The sequence below is a fragment of the Rhinopithecus roxellana genome, chromosome 20 (assembly GCF_007565055.1).
Source record: "Rhinopithecus roxellana isolate Shanxi Qingling chromosome 20, ASM756505v1, whole genome shotgun sequence".
Taxonomy (NCBI): Eukaryota; Metazoa; Chordata; class Mammalia; order Primates; family Cercopithecidae; genus Rhinopithecus; species Rhinopithecus roxellana.
Window position 1 is genome coordinate 13,929,585 of NC_044568.1, and position 21,749 is coordinate 13,951,333.

Genomic DNA, 21,749 nt, shown 5'->3' on the forward strand with positions numbered 1-21,749 from the left:
GCCAGATGGGGAAAAAAAAGGTAATCATGAGCATTTGTAATCCTGCTGATACAACAGCATGGTTATACTGTTGATTAAAATGCAATTTCTAAGATTAGTAAGGAAAAAACAGTGATGCAATTTCTAAGATTAGTAAGGAAAAAATAGTGATGAACTAGCATGAGATGGCCTATTTTGCTAAAAATAGCACGACACTCCATTTTTATGGTTTGTTTTAATGTCGAGCTCTAGGAGAACATACTAAGCTGTTTTAGCTTAGGGTCATGGTAGCCTGATAATATTTTTTATTTCTCTCCAATTATATACTAACAATCACATAATAAAGTTGATTGATCTCAGAATTTATAGGGTACCTGTTGGGTCTGTGCTGGTCCGGTAAACTTACATGTCAATTGGCTGCTAGATCAAGCCCTAAGACAGAAAACCTGCTTGCTGCTATGAAAGGATGTGTGTGCTATATGATGAAAGGTGTAGTAAGAACTTACGCTTCACTCAATTAAAATCTTGAACATCTAGACACTGAGAGAGATATACACACGTATTGTAAAAACATCCAAGTGATGACATTGATCAGAAAGGTAGACAAAAAACAGGACATTGAAAGCTTTGAATCATATGATTAAAAAACTACTTCTTTGAAAGATATTTCTTTGAAATATCATATATTTAAATTAAATTCCTAATTATAGACCCAGCTGACATTTTTCAATTGAACTATTACATAGCAGGACCATCTTAGAAATATTTTTTCACATTGTTTTGTTTTCTCTTAACTTTGGTATTACCTCAACTTTCTTTTCTTTTCTTTTTTTGACAGAGGGTCTCACTTTGTCACTCAAGCAAGAGTGCAGTGGCAAGATCATAGCTCACTGCAGGCTCACCCTCCCAGGCTCAAGCAATCCTCCTGCCTCAGCCTCCTGAGTAGCTGGGACTATAGGTGTGCAACACCATGCCCGGCTAATTTTTGTATTTTTTTTTTTTTTTTTTTTTGTAGAGACGAGGTTTCGCCATGTAGCCCAGGCTGGTCTGGAACTCCAGAGCTCAAGCGATCCACCTGTCTTGGTCTTCCAAAGCGCTAGGATTACAGGTGTGAGCCACTGTGCCTGGCCCAACTTTATTTTCTTAATCTTTATGCTACTGGTTTGACTTTTATTAATCAATTCTGACAAGACTTCCATGAATTTATGTGAACATTAGAGAAATAAACTTTCTCTCTGTTCTTTCTGCTTCTTTCATAAATAAAAAAGACAAACATAAAAGTCTATATTACAAATGAATCATACATACCATTGCTATAGTTATAGTAGACCCACTGCCCACTCTTGGGTTTTGGAAGTGACACGGGTGTCTCTTCAGCAGGAAGACTGTAGAATCGACACTCAACGAACAGCCGTTGGATAGTGTCATCCATGGTTACTTGAGAATCATTAAGGCTTAGAGCTATGATCTCAATCCGAATTTTTTCTGATGGCTGTTTAAAGAGCAAAAACAAAACAAAACAAAAATAAATAAAATAATTGAACAAAAAGATCCACTATTACTTTCCACTATCAATTTTAAATAAAACACGAAGGCCAATGGGCTTCTTTTCTTGAATGCAATGTACACTACTGTATGTTACACATGATAGATTATTCACGACAGAGAGCGAGAATGAGATTCTAATGCCCCGGGGTTTGAAGTTAACAGTGTCATGGCAATAGTCTCCTAATTTACATTTGAGGCTATAAATACCCCACTAGTAGTCTATCAGGAGTGAAGATTATGAGATCTTCATCTCCGATTGCTTTCAGAATGACAAGTTGTCCTTGTTTCAAACTATGTAATGAAGTACGTGTTTATCACTGCTTTTACTTAATCTACAGTACCTGAGAAAGTTTCAGTTATTCAGAGATCAAAGCCTGTTGAACACTTTATAGGTATTATGCTAATACGTGTAGCTATATGAATCAATATTGACTAGAGCAGAAACTACAGTTCATTCTCTCATATTCTGTCATAATATATTTTGTTCAATAAATAATACATTTTCAAGCAAAAGAAACAATTTTATGTCTAATTTGAACATTTTCTCACAATTTATTTTTAATTTTATTTTTACAAAATTAACAACTAAAATGGTGTTTATTTAATTTTCACTTTAATCCTTGCTTAATAGATTTTGGTGTTATAGACATTAACATGGGAATTACAAATGTTTCCTTGAGTAATGATTTCAAATAATTAATAGACTAGGATTAGAAATTGTATCACACTCCAAGATAGCTCCTCAGTTAAATCTGTTTTTTACAATTTAAAGTTTGTCTTTTAGTATCAAAATCCTATTTTACTAAATTTAGAGACATGCTATAAATTATATAACTTCAAATAATAATTAGAAAAACCTGAAAATAAGACCTGTTTTTATGACCAGCTTTTACGAATTCATTGTTAAATGTAAATCAGTGTGTAAATTCACCATAGTGGTTACTTAGATATTTCAAAGCATATAATTAATCAAATTGAAAAGTATAAGTATCCTATTGTAAAAATATTACCATAAAGAACAATTTTCATTGCTGTCAAACCCCCTCAATATTTGATGAAGTAATTTTACCCCCTTCTTTCAAAAGACATTTTCTTTTATTATGTATTCTAAGACACTTTAACTAAAAACCCAAATCTGAATATTTCAATAAGGTTATTTTATTATTCAGTAGATTCATGGAAATTTTACTAGGATGACAGAGAAAATTCCACACCATTCTGTCTCCACTAATACAGGTACAAGGCTGCAGCTGGCAATATTACTAGGATTAGCATAGTATGATGAAATATTTAAAGGAAAATTTTTTCTAAAACCTAATAAATCAAATGACTGCCAAATGTCATTAAAGTGATGGTCTTTGACTTGAATATGCTTTTCATATTCAAATTTGAAAAGAAAGAGATGAAAGCCTGGAAAGGTTACTCGGTTTCAACTAATAACCTCAAGCCCTCTCCGTTCACGTGCATAAAAAATGAAGTTGGCTCTATTGTCTAATCTCACTTCAGAAAACCCCTTCTCTGCTCGTTGAAGACTACATGGTAAAGAAAATATTTTAAATGATATATTTTTTCTTAAAATGTATTACGGTTGTGAAAATACTGTAATACATTTATTTTATAATTCTGGTCTAAGTGCAGCATACTGTATAGTTAATTCTTCTACGTAAGTTGGAATTTGACAAACTTAGAATTATAGCAATAACATCTTATAAAACATTTATGTTTCTGCACAAAAGAATTAAAGGAAAATAGCCACAAAAAGAAAAAAGTGGTATACATACTTATTTCTACTCTGTGAAAATAGGAATTTAAAATTGTTTATCACAGAACCTGATAAAGAAGTAAACGAGCTTGTAAATAGCAGGGGAATCAAATTTATCTAAGTGGTTATTTTATTAATAATATATTAGCTATACAATCCCCATATGAAAACTTGCATTGTTGTAAGAACCAATTTAGGCTGTCAAATAAGACTACATGCAACTCTTTAAAGTTTAAAATACAATCCTAGATAAAAGTATTCACTTGGATCCCAGCCAAAACACAAAAACAAAATAACAAAACCCCAAACACCAAAACAACAAAAAAGAAAACTCACTGTATTATCAAAAAAGTCAAGAACTTTAAAATTCTTTTCATGATGTCCATCTTATGTTTGGTCAATTTTTTATATTTATTTGTGTATCTCTACACTACTGCCATTACTTCGATCAAATGTCCTTTTTAATTCTCTGACCAATACACCTGGCAGAAATGATCAGTTACTGTTTCTTCATTCATTTAATGCTACATGAATCAACTTGGAATAAATCCAAAAAGGGGTAAATTTTAAGCAGCTTTTACCTAAGAAAGTAAGCTCTAAATAAAGAATTTTTCCAAACATAAATTTTGACAAACGAAGCTAGACAATTTATTTTTCAACACTGGAACAATTCTGGTTGTGTTCAAGCCCCTCTGATTAAAAAGTTCAACCAGATTTTGTATAAAGATCTGAAGACTGGCCAGGCGCAGTGGCTCATGCCTGTAATCCCAGCACTTTGGGAGGCTGAGGCGGGCAGATCACGAGGTCAGGAGTTTTGAGACCAGCCTGGCCAACATAGTGAAACCCCATTTCTACTAAAATTACAAAAAATTAGCTGGGCGTGGTGGTGGGCGCCTGTAGTCCCAGCTACCTGGGAGGCTGAGGCAGGAGAATGGCTGGAACACAGGAGGCGGAAGTTGCCGTGAGCTGAGATTGCATCACTGCGCCACTGCACTCCAACCCGGGCAACAGTGCGAGACTCCGTCTCAAAAAAAAAAAAAAAAAAAAAAAAAAAAATATATATATATATATATATATGTATATATATATATATGTATATATATATATATATATATATATATATATAAATAAATAAATCTATCTTAAGATTAAGAAGCACATTAAATGCATAATAGAAAACTTTATCTCGGCCGGGCGCGGTGGCTCAAGCCTGTAATCCCAGCACTTTGGGAGGCCGAGACGGGCGGATCACGAGGTCAGGAGATCGAGACCATCCTGGCTAACACGGTGAAACCCCATCTCTACTAAAAAATACAAAAAGCTAGCCGGGCGAGGTGGCTGGTGCCTGTAGTCCCAGCTACTCGGGAGGCTGAGGCAGGAGAATGGCGTAAAAACCCAGGAGGCGGAGCTTGCAGTGAGCTGAGATCCGGCCACTGCACTCCAGCCTAGGCGACAGAGCGAGACTCCGTCTCAAAAAAAAAAAAAAAGAAAACTTTATCTCAACATGTCAGAAATGAACTCATTCTCACTCCTCTCCCCCAATCCTATTCATCCTGTGTTATTTCCTACCTCAGCTGATGACATCACCATCCACCTAGTCCCCTACAACCAGGAGACATAGCAGCATCCTTGCCTTTCCATTTTTTTTCACACCCACTATATCCTAAAGGTCACCCATTCCTGCTCATTATACTTTCTAAATATTCACAATTGGCCAGGTGCAGTGGCTCATGCTTATAAATCCCAGCATTTTGGGAGGCTGAGGGGGGCAGATCGTTTCAGCCCAGGAGCCCAGGAGTTGGAAACCAGCCTGAGCAATATGGCAAAAACACGTCTCTCCAAAAAACAAAACAAAAACCACACACACACACACACACACACACACACACACAAACTGGCCAGGCCTTGGAGTGGCATGTGCCTGTGGTCCCAGCTACCTGGGAGGCTGAGGTGGGAGGATCGCTTGAGCCTGAGAGGTTGAGGCTGTAGTGAGCCATGATCGAGCCACTGCACTCTATGCACTCTAGCCTGGGTGACAGAGTGAGACCCTGTCTCAAAAAAAAAAAAAAAAAATCAATTATTCACTGAATTGTTGAAAGCATATGATATTTCAGACATTGTTTTAACTGTTGGGGATATAAAGAAAAATAAGATGTTTCTTTCCTATTTTTTATCTTAAGAGAAAATGCTAAGTTCCCATGGGGGTAACTAATACAATAGCTTCCTAATTATTAGAAGGTAGAAATCTGACAGAACAAGGAGGGAGAAAATAGAAGGAACTGACATAAGAGATTTGAGAGCGAACTGGTAGCTGATTGATGAGCGTTATGAGACTGTAAGCTCAGTGACGGTAGGGACTATTAGATTGCTCACTGCATTATGCAGTATACAATAAACAAGTGGATCTACTCTCATGACAAGAGAGAGGTGAGGCACTCATCTCTAATCTCTGGTCTGCAGTCCCAACCATTCTCCTTATTGTAGCAGAATTATCTTCCTAAAAACCAATCAAATATCATCTTTCCATCTGAAAAGTCTTCCTATTGCCTTACACTCTAGCCACTCCTTTAAACTCGCGGTGTGCTGTTTTATATTGCTGTTTTTGCATCTGTTATTTATTGTGTGAACTCTTTTCCATCAAAATTCTACTCTTGTGAGGCCCTGAACCACACATCCTCTCCTTTATGGCAGCAATACTGATCTCCAGGAACAAGTTGGTTATTTCCTCCTCTGGGCCCTCACTGCCCTTCTCCATCACATTGTACTACATGGAACCGTTCACATATTTGCCTCTCTCTATAGACTCTGGGTTTCAGGAGGGCAGGACCAATATCTTACTCATTTTTTGCTACTTCACATCCTCCCCAACATAGGCTCTCAATAAATATTTAATGAAATAGTGGAGACTATATATCTTTTATATATTCAGAATATCTTATATTTTTCTTCAGGGTCTTGCTTTGTTGTCCAGGCTGAAGTTCAGTGGCAAGATGACGACTCACTGCAGTCTCAATCTCCCAAGCTCGAGTGATCCTCCCATCTCAGTCCCCTGAGTAGCTGGGACTAGAGGAGCAAGTCAACATACCCAGATAATTTTTAGTTTTTTTTTGTAGAGATGGGGTTTCACTATGTTATCTGGACTGGTCTCAAACTCCTGGCCTGAAGCAATCCTCTCACCTGGACCACTCAAAGTGCCAGGATCACAGGTGTGAGTCACAGTGCCCAGCCTAGAATATATTTTATTTATTGCCAGAACTATGTGAAGCTGCAGGTATTATTGCCTTCTCATTTAAAAAATATTTATTACGGCTGGGCGCGGTGGCTTGTGCCTATAGTCCCAGCACTTTGGGAGGCCAAGGCAGGCAGAACACGATGTCAGGACATCAAGACCATCCTGACTAACACGATGAAACCCCGTCTCTATTAAAAATACAAAAAATCAGCTGGGCATGGGGGTACGTGCCTGGTACTTGGGAGGCTGGGGCAGGAGAATCACTTGAACCTGGGAGGAGGAGGTTGCAGTGAGCTGAGATCGTGCCACTGCACTCCAGCCTGGGCGACAGAGTGAGACTCCACCTAAAATATAAAGGATGTTGTGTGCCTCTATGTTTTGGGGAGTGGTTATTATTAACTGCTGACAAATATATAGAACTCTTGTTCTTCTAGATTTTAATGAAATAAGACTATTGCAAGACAGCTGAATATTGTTGAATCTAAGTGGCAGGGTACTATTATTTCTACTTTTCTGCATGTTTGAAATTTTTCATCATAAGAAAATGGGGAAAAGTTTCACTCAGGTGAATTGGAAGAGGTCCTAAATAATATACTGATTCAAATGACAGTAATTGAAGCAAAGGCTTTTAAAGAGATGAATAATAATGGTTGTTCAGAATTACTAGAGCAACATAACGGGTCATTCCTCTGCAGGCTATCAGCATCCTTTGATACAGGAAATTGGCCAGACAGCACAGGCTTTAGACTTTTCCTGTTTTGTTTCCCCTCTACATGTATGAACTTTTGTTACCAGGTAAGATGCTTCTCAGTTCTTTTTTTCTTGTTCACCAATTACTCTATTAGCGTCCTCAGTCAGCAAGATGTCAGTATCACCATGTAAGAAGAACATTTGTAAATTTTGATTGTGGGCTGGCTGTGGTGGCTCACGCTTGTAATCCCAGCACTTTGGGAGGCCGAGGCAAGTGGATCACTTGAGCCCATGAGTTCAAGACCAGCCTGGCCAACGTGGTGAAACCCCATCTCTACTAAAAATACAAAAATTAGTCAAGCGTGGTGGTATGTGCCTGTAATCCCAGCTACTCGGAGGCTGAGGCACGAGAATCTCTTGAACATGGGAGGCAGAGGTTTCCGTGAGCCGAGACTGTGCTACTGCACTCCACCCTGGGTGACAGAGAGAGACCATGTCTCTCAAAAAAAAAAAAAAAAAAATTTTTTTTATTGTGGTGAACAGAAGTCATTCAAGTAAGAACTGCACGCAACTTATTTTTAGTTGTCTGTATAGATGGACACTATATATTATGTGATTAAATGATCTAGAAATGTGATGACAGCTTATATTACTCTAAAAAAATAAATTACAGCTCTTGTGATGTTGGCTCAATTCCACTACTGCTTCCTGACTGATGATAATTCATATTTTGGATCATATTTTTCTATGTGATCTAAAGTGTTTACTTAGGCTTATTATTGGCGTGCTTAAAATTTTCACGTCCTACTTCACAGGATTGTGCGGAATTTTTCCTCTGGTTTCAGCCCTCACAGCAGCCACCCTGGAGTTGAATTGTTGGGCTTCTGAAAACTAATTCAACCTGACAACCCTTAAAAACAGTACTGCATAATTGAGAATGGCCCATGATAAAGGTCTTGCAACTTGTTTCAGTCAGTTATATTTAAATCTAGTTATGGTGAGATTACAGGTGAGCTTAATTGCATTCCAAGTTTCTGCAATGAATAGGCATTTCTTTAACTTTTTATTATAAAACATTTCAAACATGAGAAAGTAGAGAAAATAATTTGGCATATTCAAGTAGTCAGCCATCTCAAACAGATGTTACCATTTTTCTATAACTGATTTAAGTCTTTTTATTGTTGTTGAAGAAATAAAATATTTCAGATACAGGTAAAGCTACCAGCTGCCAAATTCGCCCACGGTTACCACTATCTTGAAGCTGGTTGTATCATTCCCAAACATGCCTTTATATTTCCTACTACATATGTGTATATCTATAAACAACATACAGTATTGTTTTCTGTTTTTTGGTTTTATATTAGTGGTATCATACTCTTATTAATCATTCTGCAATTTCTGTTTTTTTATACTCAATACTATATTTTTGAGATTTATTCATATTTATTTTTCAAATCCAATTTATTCATATTAACTGTTGTACAGAATCCTATTTATATTGCATATATAATCTACAGTACATTTATTTACCTACTGATGAACAATTACATTGTTTACAATTTTTTTGCTATTACAAACAATGTTGCATTGAATATCCTTTTATGTTTTCTTGTATACATGCATGATTCCCTTAGGAGCAGAATTGCTGGGTAATAGGTAAGAGAATTTCAACCATAAAGGATTATCAAATTAATCTCCAGATAACTATAAATTGGAGTATTTTATATATTTTATATTTATAAAAATAGTGTGTGTGTGTGTACATAGATACAAATAAAGCCTACCTGTAGGAGCCACAGTATGTAGAACTTGTTACTTTGTAACAAAACAACAGAGACAAAATGGAACTAGAAGGCCAAGATCTACGTCAATGCTCTTGAAGAGTACAAATTTCAATTGGGGTGAGCTCTAAGACAAGCTCAAAACAGTTGGTTAAAACAATCAGACTCAACCACTGGTATTGACAGAGCCATATGTAAGTAGGGTAGGAATGCATATTAATTAATGGTGATTCTTACAAGTTCCCTTCTTCAGGCTGGGCATGGGCAGAGACATCATCTCAAAGACTCAAAAAAGTCCCCTTGAGTCCCTCACACCAGGCTCCAAAGCTTCCTCTTACATTGTGCATCAAATCCACTCTTCATACGAGTTCTGGTTAAAGCATTTTGATTGTTTTAAACAATAACTTTTTAGGGGAGATAAATACATAGAAAGGTGATGTCTCCAGAATCTCAAACTGTTAAGGCAATAAGGTTTTTAACAAACAAAAGAAAACCACCCAATTGTCATCAGTGGCAGTAATCTATCTTTTCTAACATGTTCTGTTAAAATGTACTATATTAAACAAATAAGGTAAATGTTGCAAACTTCAGTGATGGGGATCAAAACAGTGCTAGCTTTAAGAGTGCTTACTTTTAGAACATTGTCACGGTGTCCTTATATGCCCTATAAATTACTATGTCCATGCAGTGACTTGGATTATTTTTTCCTACCCTAATATCAAATTAATCTCAATATAATTATGCCAAATAATTATAAATTGGTATTATTTTATCACCATAAAAATGGTGTCTGTGTGTGTATAAATAGATACAAACCTGAGGGACATGACACATTTCCATCATTAACTGCGGTTTACTATGGCAGCAATGTGAAGCAAGGAGAATTTTAAAAATCACCCTCAATTTCAGGTGATTTTGATCTGCTACTCTCCTTTCACCATCATTGAGAACAGATGTTGTAGTCTGGTGGCTCTCGATTCTGGCTGCACACTAGAATCACCAGGGGAGCTATAAACAAACTTCTGACTTAATTTATCCGGGTGGAGCTTGGGCCCTGGCATTTAACAATGCTCCCCAGATGATTCTAATGTGCAGCCAAGGGTGAAAAGTACTGCTTTTTTCTAAAGCTATGGTTCTTGCACTTTAGCATACCCCAGAATCATTTGATAAAACACAGATTGGTGGACTCCATAGAACTTCTAATTCATTAGGTCTCCGGTGGGGCCAAGGATTTGCATCTCTTACAAATTCTCAGGTGATGCAGATGCTGATGTTGAGCTCTGGGGATCACACTTTGAGAAATACTGCTCTAAACCAGAAAAGATTCATCTTCCACCGATGGAGACTTCTAACATCTTTATAGAAAGCTTCCACAATATTCATGTTAAACTGTTATTTTGCTATTATTCAACATTTTAGTACAGAATTAGCTAACTACTTCCTTTTTTGAGTCAATCCAAGCTCACCATTAAAAATAATCCAACAATATAAATTACCAAATGTCAAATATAGAAGTTCCTTGTTTCATTCTACCACCTAACTCAGGAGTTGGCAATTTTTTTTTTCTGTAAAAGGATGAATACAAATGTTTTTGGCATTGCAGGCTATATGGTATTCAACTTTGCCCTTGTAGAGTGAAAGCAGCAATAGATAATATCTAAACGAATGAGTGGCTGGGTTTCAATAACTGTAGAGGGCTGGATTTGGCACATGGGTCATTGTTTGCTGACTCCTGCCCTAGAGATATTCACTGCTAACGCTGTGTCATGTACATCTTCCCAGACATTTTCTTTGCTTACATAAAGCTGAAGGTCATGTCTGCATGCACAAATAAAAATATATGTATAGACCTTTTTGTTTTTGTGTGTGTGTGTGTGTTGCAGAGACAGGTTCTCCTCTGTCACACAGGTTGGAGTGCAGTGGTATGATCACAGCTTACTGCAGCCCTGAACTCCTGGGCTCAAGTGATCCTCTAACCTCAGCCTTCAGAGTAGCTAGGACTACAGGCATGTGTCACCAGGCTTGGCTAATGTAAAGAAGTTGTTTTTGTAGAGATGGGGATCTTGCTACATTGCCCAGGCTGGTCCTGAACTCCTGTCCCAAAACAATCCTCTTGCCTTGGACTTCCTAAAGTGTTAGGATTACAGGTGTCAGCCACCACATCTGGCCCCATTTATTTCTTTTTAAATGAAATCATCACTGAGGCATAATTTATCCATTAGTTTGGCTAATGGATAGTGTCAAATAGGAGAAAACATGAATTTTCAAACATTGTTATGTATAACAATGTTCATTTTAAGCAGAAATATTTGTATTAGCAAAAAAATGATAGAAACTTAAGGGTCCACCAAAAGGGGCTTATTTAAATAAATATAGTACAGCCATATAATGAAATATTATGGGTATGTTGAAAGAAATAGAGTATGCTGTCATGAAAAAATGTTGATGGTATGTTAGTAAGAGTTAGTTAAATTGCAAAGCATAAAAAATAGTTTTAAAAGCAATTTCTACCAGGAAAGTATGTCAACATTTCTGGTTTTACATAAAATATATTTTATTTTTATTTATTTATTTTTGAGACAGAGTCTTGCTCTGTTGCCTAGGCGGGAGTGCTGTGGTACGATCTCGGCTCACTGCAACCTCCGCCTCCCAGACTCAAGGATTCTCCTGCCTCACTTCTCGAGTAGCTGGAATTACAGGTGCCTGCCAACACACCCAGCTAATTTTTGTAGTTTTAGTAGAGACAGGGATTTACCATGTGGGTTGGGCTGGTCTGGAACTCCTGACCTCAAGTAATCTGCCCAACTCACTCTCCCAAAGTGCTGGGATTACAGGCATGAGCCATTGTGCCCAGCCAAGTAAAATATATTTTAAAACCTACTTTCTATCTAGCTTAAGCTTCCACATGTAAAACATTGAGAGTGGCTTATTTTATCCACTGATACCATATTTGATTCCTAAGTGATTTAATAATTTTTCATATGTGAATTCTAAAGCTAGTGAAGTGCTTTTTGCATTGTGCCTTTCAAAGTTTTAAACATATTTTGCTGAATATCATTATTGTAATCACCTGGGAATGCCAGCTTATTGTTCAGAGAACCTAGTTTCCAGGTAGAATTGCAATTTAGTCCAATTGAATATGGCAGTTTTTACAAAACTGCTGAGTAGGAACAGAGAAAGAGAATGATGTAAATATGGACTGCACAGAAAAGTCCATTGTCTTTCAGTCTGTAATTTCCCATTCTCACCTGTGGGCACATTTTAAGACAGCTGTGAGTTCATGGCGATACATTTTGTTGTGAAAAATGAAAGCTGCAGTATTGAATAAAATTAGAAATAATGCAAAAGACAGATTGTTAATTTTTTTAATGCCATGGCAGATGCAAATGTTCAGTTTTGATGTCTATTTTGAGGACCTGAAACAAGGCTTTTAATCAATGTATTATACATCAAATTTATACTGTTAACTTCTGATTATTCAAATTAATAAAATATTCATAGAGAAATGTCCAAAGTTTTACATTTCTCAGACTTCTGTCCCCCCACCCTCGCCATTAATTATCATGCCTAGAAGCTTTTTAGTAAAAGCAGCAGTTGTCAGGCTGACGGAATCTGACAGGCCAGCAAGGCCCAATTACACTTGCGCTGTGTGGCACTTTGATGTCCGGGAAACGAAGAGAGATAGGGGCAAATTGGGTGGCACATTATGTTAATGACTTGATTTAATCCAGCCACTAAACTTTGTGTAGCCTGTTAAAAAAGATGCTAACACTAATTACGCCACTTTGGAAAGGAAAGGAGGGGACAAGCATTTCATACTGACAAAGTGAAACTCATAAATGTTGTAAATGAAATGAAACAAAATGAAGTAATCTATGATTAATTATACATCACAGACATGAAGAAAACAGAAATAACCATGTAATATGTAGAAGTACTGGGAAATCTGTTAGATTCCTTCTAAGGATCAACATTTCTAAGAAATAACTACGAACTGTCAGATTCTGTAACATGAAGAACAGAAACTGAATGAACTTAAATTGCTTACACAGTATATCAGATAATTTGAATTCACACTGTAACTGGCATAAATGATACTTATCTAGGACACTACTTCTAGAGCTAATTTTGTGACGTTATAAAATAGAGGCAATTTTTTAAAAAGTGGGGATAACTATAGAGTAGGATTATCTAATTCCTTTTTAACTAGTTTGTGCCTCTAATCTATTTTTTACATTACATTATTGACAGCATGATCTTTCAAAATGTGATCTAAGCATGCAAACTCCTTAAGATCAGGAGCTTAATTTTTTTATATTCGTGGATCTATTCCCAGTCCCTAGAACAAGGCTAGGAACACAACAAATGTTCACTACATATATATCTGTTTAATGAATGAGTGATCTTCTATCCTCATTCCTTAAAAATCTCAGAGGCCTCAATACTCTGGATTATGCCTACCTTTTCAGCCTATTCTCCTGGGCTCCCTAAGCATACCATAACGGCTTGGCCCACCCGGAAACCATTCTGAATTCCAGAACAAGATTCTCACGCTTTTCATTCCTTTGGCCTATGATTTTCTCACCCTTTTCATGAACTCCTAATCATCTTCAACACTGGCTCCAGCTTTACTGACTCTAGGAAGTCATACTTGATGAAGGGAAGGCCTCTCAGGTTGACTTAGGGACCCCTTCTGAATGCTCCCATAGTACCCCATGCATTTCATTCTCCTGGCGCAGACCACTATACATTTTAATTGTGTTTCCCCTACAGACCATGAATTCTTTGAGGGAAGGAACTGCTTCTTGTATGCCTGCCTGACACACAATGGATGCTAATAAATGAAGAACTGTTGTGAGGAAATATTAACATAGGATGTACTTAGCACATAATAGGCATTCAGTAATACACTCCTTCCTATGAAAGCTATGTTTTACTGTTCTGAGATTTTTACCAGAAGCAGTTCTTAAAGAGAAGACAAAAGAAAAAACTAATGAACCACAAGTACTTGTAAGCTTACAAAAGGATTTATGAAACAATACTACAACCAAAGTTAACACCATCAATAACTAGGCAAAATGACATTTTCTGCCTCCTGATATGACGCAATGAAGAGGACATAGTATCGCTTCTGTATTCCTATCAAAATGCATAACTGGAATCTGATCTTGAGGAAACACCAGACAAATCCAATGAAGAATATGTTACAATGTAAATGGCCTGTATTAAGGAGTGTCACTGTTATAAAAGACTACAAGAAAGCCTGAAGAACCATTACAGATTAATGGAGGCTAAAGAGGCATGAAAACGAAATGCAACGTGTGATCTGGATTGGATCTTGGACCATATGAATAAGATGCTATAAATGATATTACTAGGACAACTGACAAAATTCTAATGAAAACTGTAGATTAGATAACAATATTATGTAACTGTCCTGAAGTGTTTAGAATTAAAGGGGCATGATTTTTGCAACACTCAAATGGTTCATAACAATTATGTATGAAAGAATGTATGTTTATAAGTAAATACGTAAGTATGTGCACTATATGCATATACAGGAGACAGACCAGAAATGATAAAACAAATAGAGTAAAAACTTAAAATTTGCAAATCCAGGTAAAGAATACACAGAAGTTTTTGTACCACTTCCGCAATCTTTAAAGAGAAAGGTTCTATTATTCATATTAAATGACTTGCTAAAGTAGTACACACAAAAACTGGTAAAAATCAATAGGAAATCCTGTATTTCATTGTCTTAGTCCATTTGTGCTGCTACAACAAAGTATCACAGACTGGGTAATTTATGAATAATAGAAATTTATTTCTCAGAGTTCTGGAGACTGGGAAGTCCAAGATCAAAGTGTCAGCAGGTTTGGTGTTTACTGAGGGTGCTCTCTGTTTCCAAGACTGTGCCTTGTTGCTGCATCCTCTACAGAGGAGGAATGCTGTGTTCTCACATGGCAGAAGAGCAAGAGAACTTCTCTTCAATATCAAGCCCTTTCATAAGGGTGCTAATCCCATTCATGAGAGCTCTGTCCTCATGACTTAATCAACTCCTAAAGGCCATATTTCTTAATAATGTTGCATCGGGGATTAAGTTTCAACATGAATTTTGCAGGGGACGCCATCATTCAAGTGATATCATTAGCCACTATGATTGCTCGAGTTTTGTTCCCAGGCTTTCAGATGATGTCATTTTACTATATTTGGTATACAATTTACCAAAATTAAATTTCACCTGTTAACAATATGCTATGGTATGAATACGGTTTGTTCGTCTCCACCAAAGTCATGTTAAAATTTAATCTGCAGTGCGGCAGTGTGGGGAGGTGGAGTCTAGTGGGAGATGTTCGGGCCATGGGGGCAAATTCCACATGAACAGATTAATGCCCTCACTCTGTTAGTTCCCTTGACAGCTGATTGTTAAAAAGAACCTGGCAACTCTTACCTCTCTCTTTCCTGCTTCCTCTCTTGCCATTTGATCTACATATGCTCTGGCTGCCCTTATCCTGATGCCCTGAGTGGAAACAGCTTGAGGCCCTCACCAAATGCATATGCCAGTGCCATGCTTCTTGTACAGCCTGCAGAACTGTGAGCCAAATAAACTACTTTTCTTTGTAAATTACCCAGCCTCAGGTGTACCTTTATAATAACACAAAACAAACTAAGAAAACATAGGATGCTGGTCAGTGACTGCTGCTGAAAATAGAATTTTTTAAAGCCCATGGGAGCTGAAGCATGAAGAATTGCTTGCTTTAAATGACGTTCACATTTGAGATAGCATCTGAAACCATTATAGGAAATCAAATTTTGGAATGGTAGTGAAGACTGTATCAGGCTGTAGCAAAGTAATACAAATTATTTTCCCTTAAGTAATGAGAAAAAAAATCCAGTTTATTACAAAGAAAAAATACATATGTATGTCAGAATTATGTGAATATTTTAGAGAAATAGTTATTTCTTTTGCTAAACTTCTTTGTTAAGGTTTACTACACCTTAGTTAAGAGCAATGTACCCACTTCACTGAGATGCTAGCAACGTTGCCAACATACACATGGTTCTATTGCAGGTCTAAGTAGGAGTTTTCATACATTAGATGCTGTTATTATAATTAATAAATATATAATAATAATGATAATAAAACTTTGGACAGATAAAATGTTCTATTTGTATTTATCATGCACAGAAACAATGGATATCTCGATTTCATGGAGGAATCTGTGACAACTGAAATGTTCTGCTCTATTGTTTTGTTTTATTTCTTTATTTTTTTAGAGACAGAATCTCACTCTGTCACCTAGACTGCAGTGCAGTGGTGCAGTCACAGCTCACTGCAGCCTTGAACTCCTGGGCTCATGTGATCCTCCCGCCTTGGCCTCCCAGTGTTGGGATTACAGGTGTGAAGCACTGTGTCTGGTCTGTGGTTTTGTTTTAAAGAGATACTAAGCTAAGAATGTGTGAAGGAAGAGTTAAAAGAAATATTCCAATTCTTATCAATAAAGTAAAAATTCTACAAAAGAAGTACAATTAATCACAAGAAAAATTAATGTAGATGCACAGAAAAAGCTAGAGCTTTTTACTCACATTTACTTCATAAAAACTTTTTCCCTCTTACAATAAAAAAATGCTCTGGTAAATAGTATACCTCCCATAAATATTTTAAAAAATATAATTCTCTTCTCAAAATTTCAATTTACATACTACTTTTCAGCCATGTGCTACAAGAAAAGCAAAGTATACCAGTGCAAGATTAATTGCTTTCTATGAAGCCTTCATTTGTTTTGGCAGAAATGAAATAACTGTAACATATTATCAGTGGATATGTCTAGGTAAGAGTAGTCTATGAATTCACATAGGCAAACTACTATAGTTTCAAAGGGCACCTCACATTTTAAGTTCTTTAAAGTTCAAATCTGTTTCAACACATCTTGGTATGCTAGTCTTGAAAGGGAGTCAAGAAGTCAGCTAGTTTTAAGCAAATAACTATTGTAGGTACAGATTTAAGGTACTCTTTGTGAAAATAATACTTATATGTTATAGTCCATTACATAATGAAACCATAAATAAAAATTTCTTGTACTAGATGACTATTTGGTTAAGATTATGATAAACATTAAAGTTTTTCCAGAAACAGTTTTCCTTAAGATTTTTAGATATGAAGACTGCACATGTACTGTGAATGAAAGGCAGCCTTATTTCAGAACATTTCTAGTTGGCATCAAGTTACTGACCTGTTTGATATTCTTGGAGATAGGACCTGGAATAATACAGTCATCACTGTCAGAAGCTGACATGTCCTCTTCAACTGTTAAAAAATAAAAGGGTAACATTTACACAAGTTAAACCAATTCTACTTATACCTTGTAAAATAAAGAGAAACAAGCACACACCATAAGATAACCTTAAGAAACATGGTAATTATATCTAGATCTTTTTTAGTAGCAAATTTGTTTACAGACACATTACATTTTGGGGAAAAAAAAGACTAAAAATTTCAAGGTTAACTTTGGTAGAAGCAAAGGAAATGCCAATACAAATACAGCTTATTGTGAAATTTAAGAAAAAATTTTTAAAAAGAGAAGCATAGGGTAATAGATGTTTTTTAACAGTCTGACCAGTAATGTTATGTAAGTCAATGCTATTCTATTTTAGAGTTTTAAAATTTTTATTGCTTTATTGAAATAAAACTGACAGACAAGCTACATACAATTAAATTGCAAAATTTGACACACACACACTTTAATTATTTTTAGAGACAGGGTCTTGCTATGTTACCCAGGCTGGGGTACAGAGGCTTTTCACAGGCACCATCACAGCACACTGTAGCCTCGAAGTCCTGGGCTCAAGTAATCTTCCCTTCTCAGCCTCCCAAGTAGCTGAGACTACAGGTGTGCAACACCATGCCTGGCTAAAATGAGATGTTTTGCCGTAAGTGTAACTCTGCGAAACCAACACCACGGTTAAGATAGTGAACATGTCCTTCACCTCAAAAAGTCTCCTCAGGTCCCCTGTAATCTCTTCCTTTCTGCCACTCCCCATTCCTATTCTTACAGATTAGTTTGCTTTTACCAGATTTTAAAAAATACAGTAAGTGGTCATTTTTGGCTGGGTTTCAATTTTTATAAAAGTCAAGACCTCTACACTAACGCAGACAATAATACTGAACTCAAAGAGAAAATAAAACTGTTTAAAACATAAATTGGGAACATGGTCAGCAACAACACTTGTATTCTATTGTGGAGCTCCAAGTTGAAATAAGAAGAGATACAACAATTCCACCTAACTACAACTAAGCAGGTAGAACTATATCATTTCTGTCAAGAAACAGGTATCGTGAAGTAGATGCTACCATTAAATGAAGATGTTCCATGATGTACACTCTAACAGACAAAACAAGCACAGAGTTAACTAAACAATGTTAGTTTAAATAAGAAAGTCACCTTCTGGTTCCAAGTCCTCTGTTATTTCTGTTTCATCTTCAGAAGATGTCAAGCTTTGTTCTGCAAGCTGACCTTCAGATAGTAAAGACACATCATCTTTTCCTTGCTGCATTTTCTCAGTATTTTCTTTTACCTCATCTACACTGCTTTCTTGTGAAACCTGAAGAAATAAAAGCACAGTGGTATATTTATTATTGCTTAGATCACATTTTATAGCATTATTACTGGAACAATTGAATAATAAAGCATGTAAATTTGAGACTTAAATATACACGTATGTAATATGTATGAGACTCAGAAAACAACCACTTCAATTTGTACAGACAAATGACAATATATAGATAAATGGAAATCTGAATATGTACTAAGAATAAAAAATGTATTAATCTCAAAATGAATTTTACATTAAGACTTTAATTCACATATCCATTTGTTACCTGCCAATAGCAGTATAATTATAGCTGTTACCCTTGTCATATTTTTGACTTTCTATTCCAAGGAAGTCATATATAAAAATAGGAGAAATGTTATGACTTCCTGAGTCATGTCAAAACTTGTAAGACAAAGTCTTTAAGAACCAAATTAAACCTTCCAAAATAATTTTAACACAAACACATACCTCGGGAACATGTGGAACAGTTGGCATATTAATTTCTATTTCTGGTATATGCTCTACCTCTGGTGAAATTTCCTTCATATCTTCAGAATGAGGAGAAGTCTCCTTATATTAATGTGAAAACATGCATATATGTTATTTTGTATTTATTACGAAATCCCAAATCATTCTATTACATACATATTGAACTAATAAAAACTGGCAGCAAATATAATACTCATTTGACACTGAATTTACTTAATTTCAATAAAATGGTATTTATATTCTTTAAATATAAATATATATAATATATATATGTAATTTAAGAACTGCAAGTTTAGTTCATTGAAGCACTGTTTACAATAGCAAAAAAAACTAAGAGCAATGCAAACGTCCAATAGGGCATTAGTTAAATAAAATATGCTATATCCAAATACCTGAGTTCTGAGTTACTATGAAAAAATATGATGTAGATCTCTGTCTATTAACATTACAGAGATTTCTATTTCTTTAAAACTAATTTTTGATGGAAATAAAAATTTTGGTTACACAGTAATAACTGCATTATAAATACAATATATCCTGTTACATTTTAAAAAATTTAATATGAGAACATAAATATTTTCTCCTGATACGAAACTTCGAAAACATAATTTTAAATGACAAGAGAATATTTTATTGATGGGTGTGCCATGACTTAATGAACCATTTTACTACTGTTGGACATTTAACTAGTTCACAGTTTTTAGGTATTATGACTAACATTGTAACAAACACCTCTATGTTTGTGTCTTTTTAATGTTAGTGGTCATTTACTCAGGAATCAGGCTGTGTTCAAATCCCAGTTCTAATACTTTGGCCATGAGCAAGTACTTAACCTCTCTAAACATCACTTTCCCCATCTTTAAGTGGGAATAATTCTAGTATGAACCATATAGGGTTGTTGTGAGGATTAAATGAGTCCAATGTATATAAAGCACATAACAAGCACTCCATAAATACTAGTGATAAAACATCTACTGAATTATAATTATTGAATTCATTATTTATCATATACACATTAAATGCTCTGTATGTGCCAGGTATTATTTTAAGCTATGGAGAGACAGAATATTTTGATGTGGGTGGTAGTTACACAGGTGTATACATATTTAAAAATCCATTGAGCTCTATGCTTATGACTTATGTCCTTTACTATGTAAGTTATATGCAAATTACAAAGAAGACATATTTTCTAAAAAGTCCGCCAAAGAGAATGGTAACAATCTGAATACAGTAGACATTTTTAAAGTACAGCTGACACCTTTTGTGGATGACCTGGGTGTGGGGGTGAGACAAAAAGAGGAGTCAAGAGGATGCCTCCAAAATTTCATGCCTGTGCAATCAAGTGAATGATTATGTCATTTACAGAGAATGGGAAACAGTGAAAGAGGCAAACATTTTGGAAGAGGGTTGGTATAATCAGGAGTTTGGTTTCTGACATGTTAAGTTTAAATTCCTATTAAACATTCATTGCACATTAAATAGGTAGTAAGAAAATGAATATGAAATTCAGCAGTGAGGTCTAAAGATTATAGATATGAAAGTGTCAGCATATAGATGCTTTTTAAAGCAATGGGGCTGTATGAGAGCTCTTAATGTAGATATGAATTGAGAAGAGGTCTAAGGATTGACTACAGAGGCACGTCGACATTTAAACGTATGGTCAAGGAGCGTGAGAAGTATAATAGCAAACTTGGAGGAAAGCTAGGAAGGCATGGTGTCCCAGAGGCCAAGAGAAGAGAGGCCCGTATTCCACTGTGTCAAATGCTCCTGGGAGACTAAGACAGGCACTGAGAATTGACTGCATATGGCAGAGAGAAAGTCACTGAGACCTTAGTTAAGAGTAGTTTTATCAGGATGAAAGCTTGACTGAAGTGAGTCCAAGAAACAATGTGAAGTGAAGGAGACAGAATTTAGAAAATATTTTGAAGACTTTTTTTTTTTAAAATAAATAGGAGCAGAGGATTGGGGCAGAAGCTAGAGAGAGGTAAGGACCCAAAAAAGGGTTTAGATAAGAAATTTGAACAGTTAACACTTATATATAGTGCCAAAACACAAAGCGATCATTTTAATGGGAAAAGACATACTTTATTCACCTGTTTCCATTTAAATCAGGTAGGGAATAGTATGCCTATATAATTTATTTCAAATATTTGTTATGAAAAAAATCACTATTTTCAGTGTTGACTACTTACATCACTCTGACGTGGCATGATATCCACGAAAGATACCTTTTTATCTACAGGTGTTAAACGTTGTCTTGGTTTAGGTCTTGGTGCCTAAGACAAACCAACCAATATGTCAGACTGAGTATGATGACCATTAGATTTCAGATAAGACTTTAGCTATTACTATTAATTATTTTTTGGTGGGGGTCACAGGCTTAGTTCTTAAGTTTTATATTCAAAATTTTATACTTGTTAAAAAAATTAAAAGTCACTGTTACTCACTACAACTAGTGTACTAACAGAGGATGCTGGAGGAAGTCTTTGAACAACTTCTGGCTCTTCTCTGTGAATGAAATTTCCTAAGTCTTCAGTTGTTATTGATCCACTTGGTGGAAGGTAAGCAAATTTCCATTTCAATATAACATGGATGGTGCCAGCAGGATGCTTTTGATGGTCTGTTAACTCAAATATTCCTGTCAAATCACAACAATTTTAATTAATGCTAGGGT

The 21,749-nt window shown here is 35.8% G+C and overlaps 1 protein-coding gene across 2 annotated transcripts in view; it reads right to left on the bottom strand.

Annotated features, from left to right (window-relative positions):
- The window catches only part of RPGRIP1L (RPGRIP1 like), a 101,843-nt gene that overhangs the window by 17,912 nt on the left and 62,182 nt on the right, over positions 1-21,749 (bottom strand). For both annotated transcript variants that reach the window (XM_010358270.2, XM_030924923.1), the window contains 6 exons: positions 21,523-21,713; positions 21,268-21,351; positions 19,055-19,156; positions 18,436-18,595; positions 17,227-17,300; positions 1,288-1,471 (listed from right to left, as the gene is read on the bottom strand). In XM_010358270.2, the coding sequence (XP_010356572.1) occupies positions 1,288-1,471; positions 17,227-17,300; positions 18,436-18,595; positions 19,055-19,156; positions 21,268-21,351; positions 21,523-21,713 (795 nt within the window). The remainder of the gene's footprint in view (positions 1-1,287; positions 1,472-17,226; positions 17,301-18,435; positions 18,596-19,054; positions 19,157-21,267; positions 21,352-21,522; positions 21,714-21,749) is intronic.